At 41.0% G+C, this 26,266-nt stretch overlaps 1 protein-coding gene and 1 long non-coding RNA gene across 5 annotated transcripts in view; one reads left to right on the top strand and one right to left on the bottom strand.

Annotated features, from left to right (window-relative positions):
- The window catches only part of LOC309378359, a 29,024-nt gene extending 8,182 nt beyond the window's left edge, over positions 1-20,842 (bottom strand). Inside the window, exons 1-2 of the long non-coding RNA XR_014172032.1 lie at positions 20,647-20,842; positions 15,895-15,985 (exon numbers count right to left, since the gene is read on the bottom strand). This is a non-coding gene — a long non-coding RNA (uncharacterized lncRNA). The remainder of the gene's footprint in view (positions 1-15,894; positions 15,986-20,646) is intronic.
- LOC309378334 (NACHT and WD repeat domain-containing protein 2-like) overlaps positions 1-26,266 on the top strand; it is a 41,536-nt gene that overhangs the window by 3,174 nt on the left and 12,096 nt on the right. For all 4 annotated transcript variants that reach the window (XM_081926337.1, XM_081926336.1, XM_081926338.1 and 1 more), the window contains 21 exons: positions 130-192; positions 951-1,070; positions 2,668-2,745; positions 2,826-2,921; positions 3,697-4,258; positions 4,892-5,091; positions 5,972-6,384; positions 7,688-7,842; positions 7,945-8,153; positions 10,839-10,978; positions 12,232-12,342; positions 14,666-14,824; positions 15,248-15,371; positions 16,430-16,639; positions 18,193-19,064; positions 20,127-20,266; positions 21,200-21,328; positions 22,435-22,766; positions 23,269-23,402; positions 24,766-24,894; positions 25,672-25,919. In XM_081926337.1, coding sequence (XP_081782463.1) covers positions 130-192; positions 951-1,070; positions 2,668-2,745; positions 2,826-2,921; positions 3,697-4,258; positions 4,892-5,091; positions 5,972-6,384; positions 7,688-7,842; positions 7,945-8,153; positions 10,839-10,978; positions 12,232-12,342; positions 14,666-14,824; positions 15,248-15,371; positions 16,430-16,639; positions 18,193-19,064; positions 20,127-20,266; positions 21,200-21,328; positions 22,435-22,766; positions 23,269-23,402; positions 24,766-24,894; positions 25,672-25,919 — 4,624 coding nt within the window. The remainder of the gene's footprint in view (positions 1-129; positions 193-950; positions 1,071-2,667; positions 2,746-2,825; positions 2,922-3,696; positions 4,259-4,891; positions 5,092-5,971; positions 6,385-7,687; positions 7,843-7,944; positions 8,154-10,838; positions 10,979-12,231; positions 12,343-14,665; positions 14,825-15,247; positions 15,372-16,429; positions 16,640-18,192; positions 19,065-20,126; positions 20,267-21,199; positions 21,329-22,434; positions 22,767-23,268; positions 23,403-24,765; positions 24,895-25,671; positions 25,920-26,266) is intronic.

Raw genomic sequence — 26,266 nt, 5'->3', positions numbered from 1 at the left:
CACCATTTCCAGAGCCTATGTAGACTTTTCTAGTCTTGTAACAACAGACATTATTTTTATCTGGCTTTGGCTGAATGCATAGTTTGCAAAATTGAGGCACGGCAAAATTTTATGCTGTATTTCCTACAGGGTGAAAAAGAAACAATTGTTTTACCTTCAATTCATAAGAGACGATTGGGTAATATTGTGACTGTAAGTATTTTAACAATAATGAACTTTTCATTGTGTGTGGTGGAGTTCTAGCCCTGCTTACTTGAAATTAATTGCACTGTGATCAGTGAGGTTTACTCCCTAATCAAGTTTCTTTAGGAATCACAACCTAAATTTCTATTACTGTTGATTAGCATGTAAGTTGATGCTCCTCCAGACAACCTATTTATTCAGCATTCATCCAGACTTGCTTGCACGAAGCATATGTGGTGGTTAGACTTTTCCCAATCTAATTAAGCATTCCTCTTGATTTGTTTATGTGGTGGTAGTAATGAGCATTCTTCCTGATTTGTTTTGTAGGATCTTTACACATATTTCCATTTATCCTTCGTACATCCCACATTTTTAAATACATTTCCTCATCACTTTCCATACTGCAAAATATCTGGGTTTCCTTTTAAGTGGATTTGTTGTGCTAGGGCAACAGAGCATTTAAATCCACTTTAATTGTAGAAACCTAACATCCAATACACGACTGAACCCTTCCCACAATAAAGTGTCAGTCTGAAGACACCATCGGTTAGCTTGTGGAATATTAAGAATTGCTGGGTAATCAAATAAAGTATATACGGTAGTGCTTTAATTTAACTTGTGTTTTTGTTTTTATTTTGTATTTTTGTATTTTTATGTTGGGAACTGCCCTGAGATCTTTGGATGAAGTGTTGTATAGAAATGTAATAAATTAATGAAATGAAAGGGATTATACCAAACCCACCACATGCATTTATTTTTCTTTTTAGCCTTCTAGTAATTTGCATAGCCGAGGACACTCTAAAAGCCTCCAAGAATTGTTTTTCTCCCCACAGATGTCACATTCACAGAAATATGTGTGCAAAGATATTTGCTCAAAATGGACTGGGGTGAGTTACTGCTCTGGATTGATGGTGAGGTTAATGAGATGCTGTGTATTCCCAAAGCATGAATGGTTTAATAACCTAAGTAATAGCTTAATCCTAAGACATGCAAGTGACGCGGGTGGCGCTGTGGGTTAAACCACAGAGCCTAGGGCTTCCTGATCAGAAAGTCAGCGGTTCGAATCCCCGTGATGGGGTGAGCTCCCGTTGCTCAGTCCCTGCTCCTGCCAACCTAGCAGTTCGAAAGCACACCAAAGGGCAAGTAGATAAATAGGTACTGCTCCGGCGGGAAGGTAAACAGCGTTTCCGTGCGCTGCTCTGGTTCGCCAGAAGCGGCTTAGTCATGCTCACCACATGACCCAGAAGCTGTATGCTGGCTCCCTCGGCCAATAAAGCGAGATGAGTGCCACAACCCCAGAGTCGGTCACGACTGGACCTAATGGTCAGGGGTCCCTTTCCTTTAAGACATGCAAAAAAAGCCTTGTTGTCATACAAACATACAAACATGTTTAAAGGAAGATGAAAACAAAGGAGAACCAATAACCTTCCTGCTTTTTAAATAGAAGTACTAATAATTAGTAGGAACTCTGGTTTCAGCATGAGTATCATTAATCCCAGGGAAGCTATGAATCACTGTTATAAAATATATTTCTTCCCATTTATGTGAACAGAACCGTCACTATAGTTCAGTCGCTAGAGCATGAGACTCTTAATGGGTTTGAGCCCAATGTAGGACAAAAAGATTCCTGCATAGCAGGGAGTTGGACTAGCAGACCCTCCAAGTGTCCCAATTCCCCAGGGACACCCCTGATTTAGAGAAGCCATCCTGGTTTCTGATTTGATCCTGGAATGTCCCACTTTTCTTTAGGATGTCCCTGTTTTCATTAGAGAAATGTTGGATGGTATGGAGTTATCAAACCCCCGAATTGTCTGAAGGCAAACTTATATAGGGAAGGGTTTTTGGTTTTTTTTAATGTTTAGTGTTTTATTATGTTTTTATATATGTTGGAAGCTGCCTAGGGTGGCTGGGCAACCCAGTAAGATGTGTGGGGTATAAACAGTAAAATTATCATTATGGAATGGGACGTCCCTATTTTCATCAGAGAAATGTTGGAGGGTGTAGACTAGTTGGCGCTTGTGGTCCCTTCCAACCTACAAGTCTATGATATACTACAAGTAAAATTTCACATGATGTATATACAGTATTCATCAGCAATGTTCTCATGTGGACCCTTGGGGCATTAAAAAGAAACTTTTGTAGGGTCAAAACGTTCTTGAAAGAGTCACACATTTTGGCCCATTTACATCTCTCTGGCCACATCTGTACTGCACATTTAAAGCAGTATCATACCTCTTCAAGCAGCCATGTCTTTCCCAAAAGGAGTCTAGGAAGTGTAATTTGTTAAGGGTACTGAGAGTTTTAGGAGACCCCAACTCCTTACAGAGTTACAATTCCCCAAGTACCTTGGGAATAGGCATTGATTGTTAAACTACACTAGAAATTAGCTCTGTAAGGGGAAGCGCGGTCATTAAAAGTAATACCTCACCATCAGTAAATTCCCTCATTTACCATTTTTATATTATATTATTAAATTACTTCTAGAAACAAAAATGTCATTGGCATGTACCGTATATGAAAATAACTGAAGAAACAGACATGCAAGTGAGGAAACACTTAAAGGTAGGTAATTACTTGCCTTTAAATTGTTTGAAAGGGGTGGAAAACAAAATGTTTCTAACATTTGCTTTGTTTGTCACTAGCACTGCACGTCTTTCCATTTTGCGAAAAGCCTAAGACACACATCAGAGGATAAAAGTCAATCACACGTGAGAAAACCAGAGATGTTTATTCTAAGGGTAAGACACAAATCACCAGATAATGATAATTGTACGGATAAGGATTTTGTTATTTATATGCCGCCCATCTGACTGGGTTGCCCCAGTCAGTCTGGGCTGCTCCCAACAAAATAAAAACACAATAAAACTTCCCTGAACAGGGCTGCTGTTTAGGCATCTTCTAAAAGCCAAATAGTTGTTTGACATCTGATGGGAGGGCGTTCCTGTGCCATGTCAGGAGACGCTGTGGGGACCAGCACAGCCTGGTGTGCAGTTGTGCTGACCAGTGCAGCATCCCCAACACTGCGTAGGTTGTTGGAGCCTTCCGCTAGGATGTTTCTATAATTATATTATTCTGCAGTGCCAGGTGATTCCAATAACAGATATTGTATTGGTCTCCCCTCTCCCTATGCATTGCTGTCCATGTTTGATCAAGATCCTTGCAGAGGACAATGTTGTTGGACTACAACTCTCACCATCCATGGTCATTATTCATGCTGGCTGGGGCGGATGGGAGTTGGGGTCAAACAACATCTGGAAGGCTTCATGTCTGTTAATCCTGGGATAATGTGAAGCATTTCAAATTTAGGTAGTTTAAAAATCAACAAAGCATGATTTAAGCCTCCTTTTCCAATCTTGCATCTCTTATATGTACTACTACTGCAGAAGTCAACGGGCATTTTGTGTGTATATGAGATAAAGAGAAATGCATGCTCAACAGTATATATGCAATTAAAATGGCAGTTTATAAAGGCTATCTAATTAATTGTGGGCTTGTTCATTTATTTGTTTTTAGCCAGAGGCAAACATAAATCAGATGAAATGCCACTATTCAAGTTTTAGTGTTTGCTCAAATGAGTCACCGGATGGGGATAAAACTACTGAATTGATTGAAAAAGTTGTAATTTCTAGACACAAAGAAACAGAAACCCAGAAATCAATGTATACAAACAAATGGCTCCTCCAAAGGCAAACAAGTGAAGAAACCCACCATTCAGAAAACACCAAGACAACTGATGAAAAGAAAATTAACAGAAGGATAATGGATTTATCGAGAAGTGTGTTATCGGGTTCTCTAATGTTATCAGATGTAAATAGTTCAGAAGATAAAGCAGACAGAGCTGCTGTCTGTGGATCCTCATCATCCAGTCTACCTCACCTGAAAACCCAGACTGAAAAAGTAAAAACCTTTCATGCTCATTTGCTTCAAGACCAGGGAATAACTAATGAAACCAGATGCTATCCATGCAAGTCTTCAGACGGCGATACAAACAGAGCTGCCATTAGAAGACAAATCAATTCTCTGTGTTTATCCAAAAGGAAAATCTTCATGATCTATATCTGTGGAGGCTATCAAGGTACAACCAAGAGCGCCAGAATTTTGTGTTAAAAATCTTAAGATTAACAGATTTATTGTGGTATAAGCTGGTGTTTTGGGGTGGATAGGTAAATTGTCACTTTCCTCACCTACTATCTCCTCAGTGTTTTCATTCCTTTTCCAGCCATGCCGGTAACTATTTCTGGAGTGCTCTTGGACTATACTTTTTTTGTTTGTTTGTTTGTTTCATACCTCAGATTTGCACAAAACCAGAAAACAACACAAGCAAATCACATTATAGAAAATTTTAATGTAATTTGCTTGTGCAGTTTTCTGCTTTTTTTTTTTTTTTGCAAATGTAAGTGATCAAAATAACAAAAAAAAATACACCAGATATTGCACAGCAAGTTAATCTGAAAAGTGTGTGCTGAGAATTTACAATTGCCTGTGAAATAAATTATGCTCCTAAAAGTCATGATAACTAGTGGTGCTAGAGTCCAGAACCTGGTCCCCTTTCCATTCAAATAAGCACCTTATTTTTACATTGCAGTGAGCCTATAAATCATATACTGAAAGTCTGCCAGTTGCTTGTATATCTCCACGGGCTCTAAAAATGTTGCTTTTAATCAACAAATTGGTTTAGGTAATATGCTTGCTTTATTATCTTAATCAGATTCAGAAGTAGAACGAAATGCATTAATGGAAAAGTCCTTTCCTTGGCTGTACAAATACTGTAAAGAGAGAGGCTACGACTTCCGGATGGTGGACCTGAGGTGGGGGATAAAAGATGGCATCACTAACAATCACAACATGGCTTCCCTACATATGAAGACATTAAGGAAATGCCAGCAGTTGGGATTCCAAACCTTTGTTGTAAGTTCAGATGGAATTTGCAATATGTTAAGCACACAGAGGATCAGTTTTTCCATTTCATAAGTCATTGGATGGAAGAAAGAGGGGAGTCCATATCAAAACAAAAATGGATATATCTGGACAGGGATGTATAAGGGGTGTGTGGGGTGTGGTTCACCCCGGGTGTCATCCCTGAGGGGGTGACAAAATGGCACACCGCGGGGGCGGCACCTATTGCAGGGCTTGGCCTGCAGCGCACCCAAGCCACACGTCTCTCCTGGGAGTGACGCGATGGCTCAGGGCCCCGTGTTGCCCAAAATGGCAGTATGGGGCTTGCGTCTGCCAGGCGGACTCCGTGGACAGCTTGCCCCGCCCCCACCGCTCAGGGTGCCAGAGCAGCTAGCTACACCCCTGTACCTGGATCACCCCTAGTAGCAGTCAGTTCATTAGGCTACTGTTCTGCTGCCTCAGTTCATTAGGTTATTCTTATTCACTACAGTCATACCTCGGGTTGAAGTAGCTTCGGGATGAATATTTTCGGGTTGCACTCCACGGTGACCCGGAAGTAACAGAGTGTGTTACTTCCGGGTTTCGCCGCTCGCGCATTGCGCAGACACTCGCTTCAGGATGCGAACGGGGCTCCAGAACGGATCCCGTTCACATCCAGAGGTACCACTGTATATCTTTACAGCTCATTTGAAGCATGTTTTTACCCTCAGAGAATTCTGGGCACTCTCAATTTTTTGGGTATTCTAACTCTGTAAGGGATAACAGATGTGCCTTGAATGTGTGTATGCAGCCTCAGTATGGAATGCCACTGGCTTCACAAAACATTAAATACACCAAGGCTTTATTGGTTCCATTGTAAGCCAATTTTCTCTTCTTTGGTTTTCTGTTTCAGGTTTTTATTGGGCAAAAACATGACGACCCCTCTCTCCCAGTAGTAATAGCCAAGGAAGATTTAGAGGCGATCAAAGCCACAGTTGAACAAATGAAGCTGAGTACCAAAAAGTCAAAGCATACTTTGTCTAGTGGTTTGAGGGAAGAAACTCTAGTAGATAAAAAGAATGAAATCCAAGGTGATATTAGTCAATATGCCCTGAGCCCTAGTGTCTCAACAGAAGAACCTGAAGCTGAGACAAACAGCAAGAAGCAATATGAAATGATTAATTCAAATGGACAGGAGTTTTCTAATGCTTCTCTCCTCACCCAAAAGACTGTAGCTGAATATGAGAGAGAACTTCAACTTCTGGATTGCTGGTACAGGTTGGATGAAAATTACATCCCTGCAGTTTACAGACTTCAACCTATTTGGTTAGTTATTGTCATTATTGTTGTCATTATTAAATTACAGAAGCTTGGCAAAAACCCAAAGGGGTTGGGACAACTGTTGTGGCATTTGCTGTCCATTTTGCTCTGTTTGTAAACAAATTCCCTTTCTAGTACTGCATCAGAGGTTTGCATGTCATTTACTTCAATTGGCTATTGCTGGCCAGCAAAAGGAGTTTAACGTGAAAAAGGAAACCAATGTGGAAACCCCCTCACAGTTGCTGGTGCTTTGTTTGTGTGCAGGTCTGAATGTTTGAGTTTAGTATAAAGATGCCCCCCCCTGTGTGGGGGGGGGGAATAAATGTCATTGCTCAACCCAGCTGCCATGAGTGGGCATAGCAGGAGGTGGAGACAATCTGAACAGCAGGCTACGAGAATGAATGGGAAAGAACTGGTTTTCAGGGGCCTGTCCTGGAGTAAAATCCGAGGCAAAAATTTGACGGAACCTCCAGCATGAGACCAAATTGAAAATGGAACTAGGTCTGGATTTAATGGAAAGTATGGATGAGCCTTTATTGAGCTCTAGTCCATGAACAAGCATGTGTTGGCTATGGCTACTGCAGTTTGGTCTGAGATTAAAATGAACCCAAACAGTTCCTCGTGCAAATACGTATTCTCGTCACTTACTTCCATTAATATTACATCCAGAGACAGTTGTTCTATGCCAGAAATACCTGCTGTTTCATCTGCTAAAAGCCAGTGCTTGAATCATAGGAGGGAATCATGGAGGGACAGAGACATCTTTTCTTAATTGTGCTGGCTTTTTCTCAGCCGGAACTTGCAGGAACTCAGTTCCATCACCTCTTAGGTGGGTGCCATTGCCATTATAAGAGAACAAAGGAGGTGCTCATGGTAAGTTCCAGCACCTCTTTTTCTAGAAAAATCACATTGTTTTTCCCCATTTGTTTTTGGAAGCTTATGGAGACCATAATATATGGCTAAAATGAGGAGAAATTAGGTGTTGGATTGTGAGTTTATTTCCGGATTCTCCTAACTTTCTTCCTGTAAAATGGAGACACTGTCCTGTGCTATGAATAACTATGCTCTGTGTTTCATGGGCATTTGTGTATCATTGATCTGTTGACTTGTGCTCCCATCTCCCTTTCAAAAATCCAAAACTCACTTGCGAATGGAACATGTCTGTGGGGCTACTCTTCAGCATTTCACGGAGCTGACAAATTGTACATTTCGAAGATGAACATTTGTACACCCAGTGCAAGGGCAATTGTACATTTCTTTGTTTTTAGCCTGTTTCTCACGGTTCATACATTTCATGTTGTCTGCACAGCACAGTGTACCAAGATATCCTAAGCAATGATCCTACTCGCAGGCAACAAGCGAAGAACAAATGGTTGGCGTCTTTTCAGAAAGTGCATAAAATATTTCAAGAATATGCTGCAGTTGCTCTTGGACAAGAAGCTGCCACCACACTGCTCAGAACAGGTGAGAAAGGTATCCAATATATGACCAGGATGTTGTTTTGCTTTATTATATGGGTGGTGGCTTATCTGAGTAGTTTAAATAGAATTATTTCTGTTTTGCAAGTTTTGCAACAAGAAGTGGATCAAGGATTCCAGGTCCAGGGAAAGTGTGAGGATCACTGTCACTGCTTCAAAAGAAACATCACAGATCTGCAGTCCAGTCTGTCAAGTCCCCATGCACCAAAATATATTGACGTTCACCCACTAAGACCAGAGATCAACAAAACAACGTACGAAGCACATCAGAACTTTGTGAAAAGCATTCACTCTAGGGTAGGTTGCTCAGAACATCATTGGTAGTTGTCAGCCACATAGGGCCTGGGCTACCTATAGAAGCATCTCAATGGATATTCTGGTTGAAAATATCTCAAGATGCCCTGATGACATATCATGGGATATGAGATTTGTACCACATCATCCTCTGTAACAAGGGTGGAAAGCCCTTTCCAGTGCAAGGGCAATATTCGCTTCTAGGGACATAGGCCAGTGGTGGGTGGGACCAGGGCAACAGATGTAAATTTTACCTTTGTACAGCAGGCAAATTTCTACACACATCTCTCTCTATCCTCCATCCAGACATACAAGAGGAATCACCAGAGTGCAAAGGCACATTCCAGCCAGGCAAAACACTTGGGGGTGGGGGGTGCAGTAGAACCAGTGAGTGTGGCCTGGGAAAATTTCTTAGGGCCAGATCAATAGGCCTGGACGGCTGTATTTGGCCCCCTAGCCTGAGATTACCCACCCTGCTCTATAACATAGCAGAGGGAATCGTGGGGGTCTCTATCTTGAACTGTGCAGTGCAGTTGCTTTGGGCAAAATGTATTGAACACCACTTAAGAAATAGTTTTTCCTAAGCTGTCCACAATATCCATGAGGAAATAAAGAAAACATTTCCCACTCTGTCTACCACTGCATTCTACATACTGATCTGCAAGTGTATACTCTGCCTACTTTCGGTAAACCAATTCAGACCTTTTTCAGAAACCATTTCTAAGTACTATTATATACATTTTCACCACCTCACCCTGCCCCCCACCAGACACTTTTGGCCTTTATTTTAATTTATTTTAATCCTCTTATCTGAATTTGTAATCTTTCTCAGTTATCCCACAATATGCACTTTTTAAAGCTTTGTTCCTCTTCCTATCTTTATTGCCACCTCTGCTTATCATTAGTCACTGACTTTCTTAAGCCATGCTCTAGACCTGAAAATGATGGAAGCAAAGTAGAGCCTTTAATGAACAGGTAAAACCTGACAAAATAAATATCATTGCTTCATCTTTTTACCTACACTCTAACCCCAAACACACTAGAGGGAACTGAATAGGAAGCACCATTTTCATTTATTTGCATTTCTCAGCATGAGCTTCAAACTATGCTATTGACAGAAATGGCTTACTATTTTCAAAGGAAAGGTCTTCAATGATTCCTTTCCCAGCATGTCTCTGTGTGATGTCAGACCAGAACATTGCACTGTTACAACATAATAAAGCTTGAAAGAAACATCTTCATTTGCTAGGCTGAAATAAACTATAGTCAATGAAACGTGTATTATTTTGCATTCAATTTATCCTTAAAGAAATAGCGTCAGCTAGATCTGTGTTACTCAAAATCTCATACTGCATTCTAAACACTGGATGGCCATGTTCCTAATGAAACGGTACTGTTTAAATGAAACTTAATTCCTATAAAATATGCCTGGGGACATAACCTACCATACCCTCCAACATTTCTCCAATGAAAATAAGGATGTCCCATTCCATAACGATAATTTTACTATTTATACCCCGCACATCTTACTGGGTTGCCCCAGCCACTCTAGGCAGCTTCCAACATATATAAAAACATAATAAAACATGAAACATTAAAAAAAAATCCCCGTACAGGATTGCTTTCAGACGGCTTGGGGGTCAGATAATTCCATACCCTCCACCATATCTCCAATGAAAATAGGGACATCCTAAGGAAATGTGGGACATTCTGGGATCAAATCAGAAACCAAGACAGCTTCTCTAAATCAGGGACTTCCCTGGAAAATAGGGACACTTGGAGGGTCTGAACTATAAGTATGAAGAACTTTTACTACAAAAGGATTAAGCAGGTTTAAGTTGATCTTAAAGGTAAAGGTAAAGGGACCCCTTTATGGTCCAGTTATGGCCGACTCAGGGGTTGCGGCGCTCATCTCACTTTATTGGCCGAAGGAGCCGGCGTACAGCTTCCGGGTCATGTGGCCAGCATGACCAAGCCGCTTCTGGCAAACCAGAGCAGTGCACGGAAACTCTGTTTACCTTCCCGCCGGTGTGGTATCTATTTATGCTAGGTTGGCAGGAGCAGGGACTGAGCAACAGGAGCTCACCCTGTTGCGGGGATTCGAACTGCCAACCTTCTGATCGGCAAGTCCTAGGCTCTGTGGCTTAACCCAGAGCACCACCCTTAAGTTACTCTTAAAGGTAAAGGTAAAGGTACCCCTGCCCGTACGGGCCAGTCTTGACAGACTCTGGGGTTGTGCGCCCATCTCACTTAAGAGGCCAGGGGCCAGCGCTGTCCGGAGACACTTCCGGGTCACATGGCCAGCGTGACATCGCTGCTCTGGCGAGCCAGAGCTGCACACGGAAACGCCGTTTACCTTCCTGCTGGTAAGCGGTCCCTATTTATCTACTTGCACCCGGAGGTGCTTTCGAACTGCTAGGTTGGCAGGCGCTGGGACCGAGCAGCGGGAGCGCACCCCGCAGCTGGGATTCGAACCGCCGACCTTTCGATTGGCAAGTCCTAGGCGCTGAGGCTTTAACCCACAGCGCCACCTGTGTCCCTTTAAGTTACTCTTACTCTGGCACAAAGACTCAGTTTAACATTCACAACTTCTCTGATACAGACAGTTATCCTCTTCAGTATTGTTCAGTCAGCTGTTTGCATGCTTGGGTGGTTGATGATGCCAACATTATAGGCTTGTCTTTACAGCTTCGTCACACAAATATCTACAGAAAAAGCATTAACTGGGGAAGAGATGGCATCAGCCCCACCACCAACAGATCCCATGCTTACTACCTTGAGTGCCTTTGCAATGACTTTCAGAAAATTGTCATCAATCACTTCAACAGGTCAGCCACATAACTGCTTCTTTGGTGAAACAGTTTAATGTATACATAACTTAATAGTAAAGGTACGTTCCATTATACTTCAATATAGAAGTAGTTTTCCCATGGCACCTTAAATAATCAAAGCCTAAAAAATATGACAGTTGAAAATTTCTGATGTATTGTTTGCTCTGTTTCACTTCCTCACGTTAATTACGGAAGTAATTACCACAAGAGGAGGAGATGGACAGTAACTTAGGTGGCTTCAAAGAGGATTTGACAGATTCATGAGGATAGGCCTGTATGACTATTAGACATTATAGCTAAGAAGAGAACTTCATTTTCAGAGATAATATACCTGGGAGGACCTGTAGTTACAGGGGGTAACTCTCTCCATCATACAGTACTTATAACTTACCATAGTTGTCTGATTGGTCTCTAGTAGAGGCAGGGTGTGCATGATTTAAGAAAGCCAAAAACAAAAGAAAAGAAAAGAAAAAAAAACCCAACCCTCTTGTACTTTCACATATTTTGTGGAGCAAATTAAAGAAATATAGTATGGTTTGGCTTTTAGACTTCAGGTGAAGTCTTTCCAAAATGCCATTTCTAGCCAGTGGGCATAAGGGCTTGAAGATGGGTACTCAGTGGCACTTAATACTGTGTGAAGTGTGTGTGTGTCTAAATCAGGAGGAGGTAATTCTTGGCACTGCTGAGAAAGTAAAGCTGTTTTAGTCACTTGTGATGGTGCTAAAAAGCCATACGATTTTTGAATATTGTGATTAATAGCATTAATAAAATGATTCAAATATGAGCACTTATAGATCCCATGCTGTGGGGTCGCTAATAAGGCATACTCCAGAGGTTGGGGATTATAAATGCCATCAGTCCAAACTAGTTGCAGCTGATGGGGGTTGTATGTCTGGAGGACATCACATTGGCTAACTCTTGCCATGCGGTTGCCAACAATCATATAAGAATGTTGACACCACAAGCACATTTTGTGCATGTCTTTATAAGGATAGTCTTTACCCTTGTTCGTCACTTCTGAATGCTGGAAATTGTGAATCTCCCGTGTATATCATCGTATTTGGACATTCATAAAAGGAACTAGGTTTTTCAACATCCTCACGTGGTTGTCAACAACTACATGTGTGGTGACATCTAGCTGGGATATGAATAGAAGAAAATAAACAACACTGTCTAAAAGTCACTGTAACCTATACACAATGTTGAAATGTGGATTAAAACTTTCCCCCTCCATGTTTTCATTTGACCAGAACAATCCATTTGAAGGATATTCAAGAAATGCTACCCATGCGAAGGAAGCAAGTATTTGAAACTCATAATGACGACGAAGTTCTGGAACATATCCGGCACTGTCAGGCCTTGTGAGTTTGGTGATGTTTGGTTGCTTAATTTACTTTAGCCAGGCTTCATGATGGAGAACAGTTGAAGAGTTGATATGATAGTTGTGATTTAAGAACAATCTTATTAGCAGCCTCTGTTGAAGTGAAAATCTGACCTACCCATTCATTTGAGCAGCATTCCAGTCATTCAACAAGAGCATATATGAAGGAAAATTAAATGATACCAATCCTACTCACATCCACACCCTGCCTCTTTCCAGAACACAGACATGTTTGAGAAATAAAAGTTGTACTCTTGTAAATCACTTCTTCTCTGCTACCAACATGCCACCAAAGTGCTTTCTGGACGTTAGATGATACCTAATATAAGGTTTTCCAGTGCCCTTGAAGGGCCAGCTCATTAGGCAAGGTGAGACAATCCACTCTGGGGAAGGTGGATTTAAAAGTACCATTAATGGACAGCATATTATCAAATATTCAGTTCTACTATTGAAATTTTACCATCATAAAAGACACCATTTGGATTTTCTTCAATCATCATTGTCATCATCAAATAATTTATTTATATGCCGCCCATCTGACTAGGTTGCTCCAGCCACTCTGAGTGGCTTACAGCTAATTAAAACATTAAACACAGTAAAATATCAAACATTTAAAACTTCCCTATCTGCGGAAGCATTCATATGTCTTTTAAAAGTCAGATAGTTGTTTATTTCCTTGGCATCTGATGAGAAGGCATTCCAAAGGGCAGGCGCAGCTGCCAAGAAGCCCCTCTGCCTGGTTCCTTGTAACCTCACTTCTCTCAATGAGTGAACCTCCAGAAGGCCCTCAGAGCTGTATCTCAGTGTCTGGGCTGAACGGTGGGGGTGGAGACACTCCTTAAGGTATACAGGACCAAAGCCGTGGCTCCAAAAAGTCTCGGCCATCACTTGGTCCCCTATCCCTAGAATGGCACTACTCCACAACACAGCAATCTCAGTGGTGGCAACTAGCCTAACACCAGTCTGGCATGATACCCAAAATATAGCATCATGTTGGCCCCTGGATCCTCATTGTCTGGGGCTTTGTTCCTTCCTTGTGAAAGGAGTTATAGAACCAGTCTATAAAACTTTACATTAGCTGTGGTGGCTGCCTATTCACAGGTTCATTTCAGCCCCTGGAAATCATGGTTGTCAGTTGGCCTGTGTCAACCTCTTGTCACCTATGGCAAGCCAGTGGTGCACACACTTGGGTAGCGCACACTGAATTCATCTTAGATTTGTTTTCCTTTTTTGCCACACTATTGCAGATCTCTCTTTAAGAGTATTTGTATATTGTCTGGAAACATGCAGGCTGAGCATAGGAGGAGCCAAATAGCTAAAACACTGTAGCAAAATCTACTGCCCCACATTACATATCTACAGGGGCAGCCAGCCAGCAGCAGCACGTGTGTTAGGGCAGAGTTACTCTCCTGACATTGCTGTTGTTGCTACTTAACTACCAAGCTGGGTTGGGACAGGCAGCAGGGAGATCAGGTCTGCATGGTTACACCTGTGGGGTTGGCAGCAGTTTAGCTCTCTTGCTGGTGCATCCCTGTGGCCCTGAACTTAGTCCCATCCTGCCCCATCCCTGTCCAGGTAAGCTGTTGTGGCTTTGATGTCAGTAGGGGATGCTGAGCCCCACCACATGCATCACTATCCCAGCCAGCATCCCAAAGTACTGCAAGAGCTTATTGCTCAGCTCTTGTCTTTCTTGAGAAACCTGTTCACCCACTTCCTTATTCATTCACCTGGGACATGTAGGCAAGGAAAAGGCACTGATAACCTAAGGAAGGAGAGAGTTGTCAAACATGTTATCAAGTAACCATACCCTCCTTTGTGGATGGCAGGATGAATCTACCTGGATGACTAAATCTATATTGAAAGTAGCATGTTGTGGAAGATCATGAATGATTCTAGACTGAGAAAAACTACTTTATTTATTTGCTACAAATGGGTAACCCTAATTCACTTTCTGCCCCTTGCTGGAGGAATAAAAATAAGTCATCCTACAAGCATCTCCTAGGAGTGCTGGCCACTTACTTGTAGCTCTCAGATACGTTGATATAGGATTTTAGGCTGCATACACACCACACCTTTAAAGCACATCCAAAGCACATTCCCCTGCCCATTCGCACCTGAGAATCGTATTAAATGAAGTTTACCCCTCCCAGAGCTACAATTCTCAGCTTCCTCAAGAAACTGCAGTTCCCAGGATTCTTTGTGGGCTTTAAATGTGTTTTAAAGGTATGGTGTGTGCACAGCGTCAGCAAGTACACAGTAGTGACTAAACACAAATAGTGTTTTGATTTTCCCTCTCAAAACAGGGTTAAATGTCTACTAGGAAGAGAAATGTTTTTGTGCAAACTGAAGAATCGTCTTGCATCCTCGAACAGAAAGCTAGTTGTAATTTGTGGAGAGGCTGGATGCGGGAAAACTGCCGTCATAGCAAAAGCCGCTTCTTTGGCTCCTAGCTGGATATCTGGGTAAGGGCCTCTCGCAGCCTCACACATATTTGGAACATAGATAAAAGTTCTTGAATAAAGATAACAGAGATAAACCCAGTGTCCCCCATACCCAGCTCCCAACTGCTGCTTACTAGCTACCATATTTTCCCCCTTTGATTTGTCTTAGCTGGTATCACAGAGTGCTCTGAATTCTGTGAAATGTAAAATTATTCCATATTGATAACAATATATAAACTAAATTAATACCTTTATATTTGCATATTTTACAATGAGCCCAACATTCACTGTTCACAACGTTAAGTCCACCTTCAACTAGATGATACAGTAACAGCACACATACATTGATTTAATAGCTAAACACATGTATTAAAAAGAAAACATTTTCATAAGCAAGGTAAAAAGCTGTTTTATTTTATTTGCTTTCCCCCCCTTTTCATTCAGGAACCTCAGAGTTGTAATTCGATTTATTGGTGTTACTGGTGAAAGCAGAAATATCCGACTGACTCTCTTCAGCCTTTGCTACCAGATAGCTTCTATCTACAAGGTCTCGGTTAATTTATCCAAGGTAACAAATTAAATATTCCTTCTTTTTAAGGCTCAAAGAAAAAATTATACTGTTGCATTTTTACAGCAGCAGCACCTACATGCACACACTTTCCCCTCCACATGATTCAGCAAGAAATAAAAGTTAGGAGTGGAAGATGACAAAACAGCTCAAGCATAATGCTGACAGTGCTGCTCAGATAATGAAAGGTCAGAAACCAAGAAACACTTTTCAGCAAATGACCAGTGCTGTTACAGCTGACAGTGCTCATAATCAGTTCAACATGGGGAAGCAAAGGGGATCCTGAGGCACATCTCCATCACTGCATCATCAAACACTGTAATGTGTTGCATGTCTACAGCCAACTCATGTCAGAGAACATCTCCAAAGTTAAGACAGATTTCCCACAATTTCTATTGCCAACACCTTTTTAATATTCTGCAAGCTATTAGGAACCCCTTGGTATCCATTATTTTTGCTGAGCTGACATTCCGTTTCCGCTCTTTACTCAATCATAGTCTTTAACAATAATAATCATTCTTACCTAAGGAATGAATAGATTGGTTTATTTCCACGCCATATCAGTTTCTTGTGTGTTCATTCGTAAGTCTGCTTTGTCACATTTCCACATCAACCTGTGAATGTTATTAAATGCATGAAAATTCAAATTGTTTTCACACATATATTTTCACAAATATACACATTTTTATACATAGCTTTTAGCTGAAAACAGTGTTGCAAAAATTTGAAGATGTGCTTGATTTGGACATAGCAGCAAAAATGAATAAGGACTATGAACTTTTGTGGAAACATGTCACTTGGCTCTTTGGAACATGTAATTTTGAAGCATCTTTTCCTCTACGAAGTACTTCTGCAACATTTATTGAAGAAAAAGGTTTATCTGGAAAAGGTAACAACCTTCTGGGATATGTCAGCTAAAGGATAACAATGAATGCAAATCAAGTTGATTAGCTGAAAAACGTTGAACGAAATTTTCAGGCATCTCTGTTCCTATGACCCAACACAGTATCCATAGCTACTTGGGACTGGCTAAAATGTTTGCTATCTTTCTCAAAAAGGATTTTGAAGGATTGGTGGAAGAGTTTCTCTCTTTACTGGAGTCTGCCACACAAGACAAACCACTTCTGATATGTCTGGATGGCATAGATGAATTATCAGAGGAACATGTTGCAGATTTTCCTTGGATACTTCCTGAATTACCAAAGAATGTGTATTTTATTGTTTCCACGTGCACCGAATCAAGTTTTTCATGCTTCAAAAAAGTGGAGGTAAAGCGATACCTTATTCGGTTGTTGTTTTTCATTCCACACTTTCTCAAACGGGGAAATTCCAGGGCAGTTTGGTAGGGTCAGTACTGGACACTTTCAGCACAATCCTATCCTTGAAAGAAAGTCCTGTTGAAATCAATGGGTCTAAGTCCCACATTGGTGTGTACAGGATTGCAACCTTAAGGGCATTGATCCAGTCCACCATGAGCACAAATCCTCATGGATTCCCACATAGGGCTTAGAACATTGTGCCCCACCTCATATCCTTAGGGGAAAGTGAGAGTCGTGCCCTAATCTTGCTTTCCTTGAGGAAGTGGAAGTGGTAAGTTGGATGGGGGTATGAAACTTGCACCCGGACCTCCCATTCCATGTAATAATAGACTAGGATGTTGAGTGCTCATGGGCATAGGCCTCAGAGTGCATCCTGACTCTGTTATGCACTATGCAGACCTTTCTAAATGTGAGTATTGCTGTACCCACATTGACTCATTGGATCAAGCCCATGGTGCTTTTGTGGTATCTGTTTGTTTAAAGCTTGAGTAATTTATTTACTGAATTTATATTCTATCTTTCCTCTCAAAGGAGCCCAGGGCAAATAGGAAGGTATAGGTAAGAGAGTGTTAGATTTATAACAACACTCACCCCAAAGCAACAGCAGCACCCTGAAGAGGGAGGACTTTAGCTTGTAAAAGCTTTCTTTCTTTGGCCATATACAAACTGTTCTGTTTAACTTTCTTGGTGTGTATACACTTTTTCCTGTATGGGTTTTTCCACACTGGAGCAAAATGTGGATTTGCACTAGCCTGTCTCTACATTAACAGAGGGGCATCTACATGACACTTCCCCTATCCCAGTGTCATCCTGTACGTTTTCCCCTTTAAATGCAGTGTTTTCCCCCTATCCTTGGAAAGTCCAAAAAAGACCAGAATCAAAAATCCCTTCATTTAAGGCAGCCATTTCATTCTACGTCTATGCCAGAATTCCAAGGTCAGTTACGTCTGTGTTTTGGTCCCCAGCCCTTTCCCAATATCTGATGTGAGTCAAGAAAGGTAAGACACAGGAAAGTGTCAGGTTTTGCTCCAGTCTCTCTTTGATCTATCTAGTCTAAAAAGTAAAGAGAACATGCCACCTATCTTTTATAGTCAAACGGCCACACAGGTGTTTAGTATTAACCCTGAGTCTTGATTCAAAACTCGAAGATCCAACCTGTGGAATCCTGGCAGAGATTTATAGGTACCACAAATCTGGTTATTGGATGAAGAAGAAGTGCAGAAATCCAGTGATATTAAATCCTTTTTTTGGTTCTTATATTTTACGGTAAATAGGCTGTCTTGTATTAGGCTGGCAAAATGACACCAACTCAATCAGGCCTGGAGACAATGTGATCGGGGCAGACTTTGGTCTTTCAAATTTCAGCAGCACCCTGTGCGAGGCCAAAATTTGGTCCTCCCCATCTTTTGCCTACCGTTTTGTGCATGCACTACATCATAGTTTCAATGCTGCAAGTGCCCTAAATCTGCCTCTGATAACTGAGATATGTTTCTTTTCTTCAGAAAATAACAGCGAAAGAGAATATTTTACAAATACCTCCTTTGACATTTGGAGAAATCAGTGAGATGATCAGCTCCTGGTTAGAAAAGGATTGCCGAAGACTTTCCCAGCAACAGCATGATCGCCTAATGGAAGCATGCACAGCCTGCCCAGTGCCACTCTTTGTATACTGTGCCTATAAGGAGTCCTGTTTATGGACATCTTTCACCCCAGAGGCAGAGGTGTGTCTTCCTCAAAATATACCTGATCTGTATTCATGGACACTGAGCAGAATGGAAAAATCCCACGGAGAGCAAGTTGTAAAAAAGATGGCAGCTTATACCACACTTTCAAGAAATGGCATTACTCAGGAAGAGCTGCTCCACCTTATGTCAACAGATGATGTGGTTATTAAGGAAGTAGCTAAATTCCAAAAAGTCTCAATTTCAGCATTCCCGCTAGTGCTGTGGTTGAAACTTTTGGATGATTTTGGAGACCACCTGAAAGAGCAAAGAACTGACCACACTTATGTTTTTAATTGGGCTCATACAGCTCTGAGAAGTGTCTGCATGGACAGATATCTCAGAACACAGGATTCCCAAGCATCGCTGCATGCCACCTTTGCAGATTATTACTTGAGTAGAATTCCACATAAACTCATTGAAATGTCTGCATTTCAACCTTTGGCCTGGACTTTAGAAAAAGAGTCCAAGATCAGCTACACCTTTAACGTTCGTAAGCTCCTTGGGGCTCCGTATCACCTCATCAAATCTAAGAATATTACTGCCTTAATCAAAGAATGTCTCTTTAATTATGAGTTTCTCTTATATAAAGCCTGGGCTTCATCAGTTATCAGCATTGAAGCGGATCTAAGAGCAGCTATCGATGCAGACAGGTAGGCTTACAGCAGTAGAACACTGTGAATGTCTAGAGCTTATTTTACTTAATCACAAACCCTCATACTTACAGCCTGTAATCAACTAATCTGGTATGATAGTAGGGCCTGCCCAAGAGATTTGGCTGCCTCAGGTGAAAGACAAAATGGTGGTGCACTCCATTTTTCAATGTGGTGGCCATTGACTCTTAGGCCTCATCTGCACTATACATTTAGAGCAGTTTGATACCACTTTTAACAGTGGACCCAGCTATACAGCTGCAAATAAAACACTTTAAATGTGTTGTAAAGTGCAATATACAAATGTGACACTAGATGGCAACAGTGAGCTATGCCAAATTCAACGTATTTTTAAAATCTTTTTTAAAAAGGGATTTTCACCGCGTTTTTTCCACCAGCCACAGCTTATCCCAGAGAATTCTGGTAACTACAAAGAATTCTGAGAACTACAGTTTGTTAAGAGTGCTGAGAGTTGTTAAGAGACCCTTCTTTCCCTCACAAAACTATAATTTTCAGGATGGTTTACAGCCAATCCCTCTTCCCATTGAACTCTGGGAACTGTAACTGACAGGAAAATAGGGGTCTCCTAACAACTGTCAGCACTTTAAAAACTAGTTCTAAGTATTCTTTGAGTGAAGTCAGGACTGCTTAAAAGTGATATGAGCCTGCTTTCAATGTGTTGTACACATGGGGCCTTTCTTTAACACAGGTAAATTGATCTTCATCCCACCTAAGGGCAGCAGGCTAGCTGAAAGGTGGGCACATATTGCTCTATCTTCCAAACCACTTCCATTGTTTATAGCACTGTTCAGCAATCCATTTTGTTTAACAATCAAAGCTACATTCAAATAAAGATTCTAGTTACATGCTAATCAAGTTATTATGAGTTTAGTTTCCATCCTGCCCCTCAGCTGGCCTTTCATTTCTTAACAATAAATAGTTGAGTCCCAGTGTTTCACTGTAAAAACCACTTCTCTGTAAAAACCCCTCTAGTGTTTTATTGATATTAGAGCAAGGACACTCAGATGTGATGTGATTCCTGCCCCCTTGCGTCCTCCACAGAACTATACGTGACTTAACTTTATTAAGTGAAGCGCTCAAGTTATCCAAGAAGGTTTTACTACAAGACCCTTGTCAAATGGCTTCACAGCTTATAGGCCGCCTTCATCGTATCGTTGCAGCAGATAAACCAGTGGCCCCAGGTACTGAAAATTATGAGATTTAGATTTTTAAGCAAGTATTTTGCATTTTCTATATTTTTGATATTTTGTTTTGAGCTTCAACCATTATTTGTCACTACGGGGACTTAAGCATCCAAGACAGAACCCAGGGCCAGCCCAGCCATTTGGCAGAGTGAGGCCACTGCCTCAGGCAGTGGAAACCCCTAAAGTGGTGCCTCTGCAAATGTCCCACCTTCTCTGCCACTGGAGCCAAATTTGCACCAGAATCTTTGGGGGCACATGAGATCTCACCCAAAATCATCGCTGATTCCACTTCTCCACAGGACAGGGTGGCACTTCCTGTTTTGCCTCAAGCGGCGAAATGGGACGCAATGGCCCTGGCAGAACCAAACTATACTTACATGTTTCCCGGAGGATTAGTCATGACCAGAGGCAGAAAGGAATACTGGAGGCAAATGTAAGGATATAATTGAGGGCTGGGGACCTTTTTCAGTCTAAGGACTGCATTCCCTTCTGAGGAATGGGGCCAGTGATGGGGCCAGAGGCAAAAGTGGGCAGAACAACAAATGTAAATTTTACCTTTGTAGTCTAGTTTCCACACACACACACACTCTCCTCTCTGTACTCCATCCAGGGAAGACTGACTCGTTTTTCAGGAGTTCAAGGACACATTCCAGTCAGGGAAAAAAACATTAGAGGTGTGAAACACACACAGTGAGGATTGTGGCCTGAGGAGACTTCTGAGGGTCAGAGAGAAAGAGACCTGGATGGCCCCCTATTCAGCCCCTTGGCCTGAGGTTCTCCACCCATAGGGATGGAAACATGCATTTTAAAACATTTGAAATAATGCAGAATTCAAGGCAACAGGGTAAAAAAAAACCCTATTTCATATTTATTACAGTTTTAAAACCAGCTCATTGAATGACTAACATATATTATTTTGTGTTGGTTCAGGTGATCCCAAAAAATATCCCTATCTGCCAGCTCTTTTGTCCCAGTGTCAGAAATCTTCTATTCCTGTTCTTCTACCTTCAACAGCCTGCCTTATAGAACCTGGTAGACTTCTCTGCGACCTTCTGAGAGGTAGGGAAGAATAATATTAACCTTTTAGAAACCGTTTAATGGTGAATCTGTGCTGAAGTTCTAAGCCCTTTGCAAGATTTGCTAAAGACCGGAAGTTACGAAGTTTCTAGCAACTTTAGATTGATGTCTATTCCCTATGTATATCATTTTAGCGTTGCGTCTATAATTCTTACCATTCAGTCCCTTCCGCATCACTAGAAAAGCAATCAGACCTTTCTTTACCGTTTGGATAGAGAGAGAAAAGAATCACATTGTTTCTTATAACTTGTGTTTTGGCCGCTCTGCCTGTTTGCTGACATTTTGCTGCCTGAGGCAAAATACAAGATGGTGCCCATCCCCATTTAGAAAGTGACCCCCATTTAGAAAGATTTAGAAAGTTTCATGATATTGTACTCAGGTGGCATGAGACATATTCTGGGCTAAGTGATTACTGTATGGGCTTGATAATGGGTAGGTGGTCATGTGTCCTATTCTACAGAGGGCAGTCCTCTGTTTGAAGGATGTCTCCTATTTGACTGTAGGCTGAGCAAGCAAGCATGATGATCAGCCTAGCCCAGTCTTCCCCAGCCCCCACCATCATGGTGATATGTACTTACATTTAAATTATTATGGTAATTTTTCCTAAATATACAATATATATTTTATATACAAAATATACAATATATATTTTATTGTATTAAAATATATAGTTTATGTTCTCTTTTTAATTATTATGTTGTTTTAATGGGTTTCTTTATTGTATTAACTGGATGTTTATTTTAATGGTTTGATGGAATTTTTTTAGTGTGTATTTTAATTATCATAGAATTATAGATTTGGAAGGGACCTCAAGGGTCATCTAGCCCATCCCCCTGAAATGCAGGAATCTCAACTAAAGCATCCATGACAGCTAACCATCCAGCCTTTACCTTAAAAAACTTCTTATAATCAGTTTTCTAAACCGCTAAGAAACCATTTTGACAAGTAAGTGGTATAAATTAATAAATGATGATGAACAGCTACCCATGTATCTGAGTTTCGGAGGAAGGTAAACAATTCTAATTGATTTTACTGAAGCTGCTTTCCCCCAGAGTGAATTCTAACATTTTACTCCCATGGATCCATAGGTCACTTGGACAGAATTGTAGCAATTGGAGAAACCCAGGAAGAACTCACTGTTGCAACAGTCTCCAGTGATGGCAGTCTGAAATTGTGGGATTTGAGGGTCGGCAAAGCTGTCTTCACTCTGCATGGAGTTGGGAATAATATCAGTGCAATTGCAGTGTGTCTGGAGAACAGACTGGTGGCTGTGTCTGACAAAAGCACCATTAAAATCTGGGATCTTTCCCTGGAAAAAGTGGTATATGCAACTGGCGAGTTTGTTGGTACTCCAATACTAACATCTGCAATGAATGGGCACCTCTTACTGGTGTTTTTTAATGGCAGCCACATGGTTAAGGTGAGGCGCTGTTTTTAAAAAATCACATCTGTGACAGTGGGTAGAATTATGTTCTGTGCACTGACATGGTTAGTTGTGTTTTGCTAGATTTTTGTGCTGTTATTTCATTGGTATTGTATTGAATTTAAGTCTTTAAGTTGTTTGGAACTGTTAGTCACCCTGTGCATCTTGGATATGGGGAAACTATAAATGTAATCGATAATAAAGCAAACAAGACTTAAGGATTACTAACCTTTGAATCAGGTCTTATGTAGATCAGCAGACATTAACAGATAGTTTGATACTGATGCTGGGATCAGAAGAAAGAGATACAGGATTCAAGCCTTTAATTGTATTCCAAGTGGCCTTACATAACCTCTTTTTACAGTTACTTTTCTTGGCTATTTTACAATTTGGGCTCAGTACTGAGAGCAGGAAAGGCATGCAGCATGGCTTTACATAGATACAAAGTGGTCAGCAGCCATCTCAAACCAATTCATTTCCATACTATATTATATTTCAGGTTTTTGATCTTGCTCATTCCTGTCAGCTACTCCATGAGGTATACCTTTCTACAGAGGAAGAGCCTACCTGCAAGACTAATTCCATTTTGGTATCCAAAAATTCAGTAAAAGATTATGTTCTCTGTGCCTTTAGGTTAGTAGAATGTAATTTATTGTATTAAAATAAATAGTAAACTCCTCTCTATAGAAAAACCCTATGCATTTGAGAAATCTTTCATAAAGAAAAGCCTTGTAGATCAACTACAAAACTGTTTAGTCACTACTTTGATGTATTCTATATGGGTGGAACTAGACATCGCACAAATACGATAATTAAGGCAATAAAGGCATTACCTCCCCTCTCCTTCTTCACACACTGTTCAGCGGATTCTCCAAACTCTCCAGAGTGGATTTGGGAAAGGCATGGGGGGAATTTAGGGGAAGAAAGCATTGCACTATCCAAAGCCCCTGCACTGGCTTCTGCTAGTATACCAGCTTGATGGAATCCAGCCCTATGTTCTCCAACACAATAGTTTTCTCGCTATTTCTCCCCATCAGTACCACAATGCCTTCATGCAATCTTTCCACCTGGTACCCCTCACATCTAGTTTCGGACTACAGCTCCTATCATTCCTGACCATTGGACATGCTGAATGAGTTTGTGGCCTAAACAGCTGCCTTAATGTTTCAGTCTCAAACTACATGTCTCCCTCCACATTCCTAATTGCTTAACAGGGGAATGTAGTTTTGGAAATGGTCTGAAACAGGGGCTAAAGAGAAATTAACGTAAGTCCCCAGAAGTTAGGGCAAGAACGTTCACAAGCTTGTGCATCTTCCTGTGCAATTAAGCTATACAATTTCTCACACGCATCTGGTTGGCCACTGTGAAAACAGGATGTTGGACTAGGTAGGCCATTGGCCTGATCCAGCAAGCTCTTTTAATGTCCTTATGCTTTGCCATAGCTATTTGCAAGGAAGATCTCTGTTGTAGGGAAATATTTTCCTGTGAATACATTAGTAGAGAAACTGGGTTGTAGCTGACAAAGTCATCCCTTTTGTGGTGGAACTGCCCCCCTCTCCCCATTTGATGTGCCTCCCAATTCCAGGGGGTTGCAGAACAGGGTTTTTTTTTTGGGGGGGGGGGAATAGTGTAGGGGAGGGGAAGTTGCCTTCCACAAGGGGGAGATCTTGCATGAATGGAACACCCATTGGATACAACCCACTGGTTTTAGGCCCAGTCACACTTGAGAAAGATAAACATGTATGTCTTTAGAAAATTAATGTTTCCTGGCTTTAATAATTTCTGAAAAGGAGAACAGCAACATGCCTCAAAAACTAGGGTCTTATTTGTATCTTTTCTTCTTGGTGGATTTGGATGTAAAATCAACATTGCCTCTTTTAGAGATTCCCATGGTCATTATTGTAAACAAATTGTGACTTTGAGGATGATCATTGCCTGTGTGGTCTTGATTCTGTAACATTGTGGCTTCCATAAATCTCTCTCCTCTCTTTTGCAGGAGTGGAAGTGAAGCCATGGTCTTTAGTGGCAAAAAGGGGAAAGTAGTTGCTAAGCTGAAAAGCCAAGAACCAGTGGCAGCTGCTGAGGATGTTGCTGTAACTAAGGAATACTTCCTAGTGATCTTCAGGTAGTACTTGGAAATGAAAGAACAACTTTGTCTACCCTCTTCCAACTGACTATCAGTTGACCATTCTGGTAATATGGCATAAAATCACTCACACCTGCACATCAAAACTTTACATGTCTACACAGAAGTAAGCCCTGCTGAATTAAATGGGATTTGCTCCCAAATGAGTATAGGATTTCAGCCTCAGGATGAAGAAAGCAGAGGCAATGGACCAGAAAAAGTGTTAAGGTTAGGGTGGCCTCATCCCTGTCTAATTTTCACATATACTTCCTTTGCAAACCTATGATGCCTCTCCTTTTAAAATATTTACCTTTGATTATGCCTGAGATGAATGTGAATATCACAGAGTTCCTCCTTGACTTAATCTTGCAAAGCCTTGAATATATATATTTATAACTTCAGGAGGTTTGTTAGGACAAAGCTTGAAAACCTCTGTTTGAAACCTGCCACATTGCAACTTCTTTGCAAAATTCACTTTTTTATTAGTACTACCTCTACTAATTCTCACTTCTAATTTATAACATTGAAGATATAGTTTATTGGCCCTTTGGAGTAGTTAACTATTGGTTCTCTCACACGAAGTGAGAGAAGTAAGTAATTTGCTTAACGCCATCCTGGATTCTCTGTTTATCATAGATACATTAACATACTTTTCACAACACTACTGTCCTTGAATATAAGTTTTCCTTCACTCTTCATTCATTACTGCTTTTTAGACAGCCAGAAATCACAAGACGTATACCATACAACCCACCCATATTAGCTTTTTCATTCCAGGTGTCCCTTCATGAAACAGCGTGAGATTGTGCATATAGAGCTCTACAACGTCCACACTTTTGCCTATGCTCACAATCTGAAGGGATGCTGCAATGATCATATTCACATTTTTGCTGTGAATCGTTTGGGCTCTCACCTGCTGGCGTTCAGCCCCATCCCAAACACCAACACCACTGAAATAGTGTCGTGGAACCTGGAATCTGAAGACCACAAGCACTTGGTGAAGTTTCCTTCAGTCCCAGCTGGTGGTGAGTAGCTTTAATAGGAAGTTCAAAACCTCTATAGAAAAAGCCTCAAGAGGAACATGTACTTTTGTACAATGAAAACAAGGGGAAAATATAAATATATAAGAATTATCAGTGAGGACATTCACCAGCACATGTCCAAATAAGGTTATCAGGAAATCTAAATACAGAGTGTATCTGTATATTGAAGCCAGTACCGGTATATATGCCACGAGTGGGGAACCTACAGCATGTGGCTCAGTGAAAAAGTTGTGAGTTTCATAGGTGTAGACAACCCATGTTTTTCTAGTAACATGATTAGAGTTTTATTATGCAATGTTGAGATTTTATGACTTATGGTTCTTTTTAAT

Source organism: Podarcis melisellensis, assembly GCF_964234715.1.
Source record: "Podarcis melisellensis genome assembly, chromosome: 9".
NCBI classification, from domain to species: domain Eukaryota; kingdom Metazoa; phylum Chordata; class Lepidosauria; order Squamata; family Lacertidae; genus Podarcis; species Podarcis melisellensis.
The sequence above is the reverse complement of the archived record's forward strand: the minus strand, read 5'-3'. Positions and strand labels throughout refer to the sequence as shown.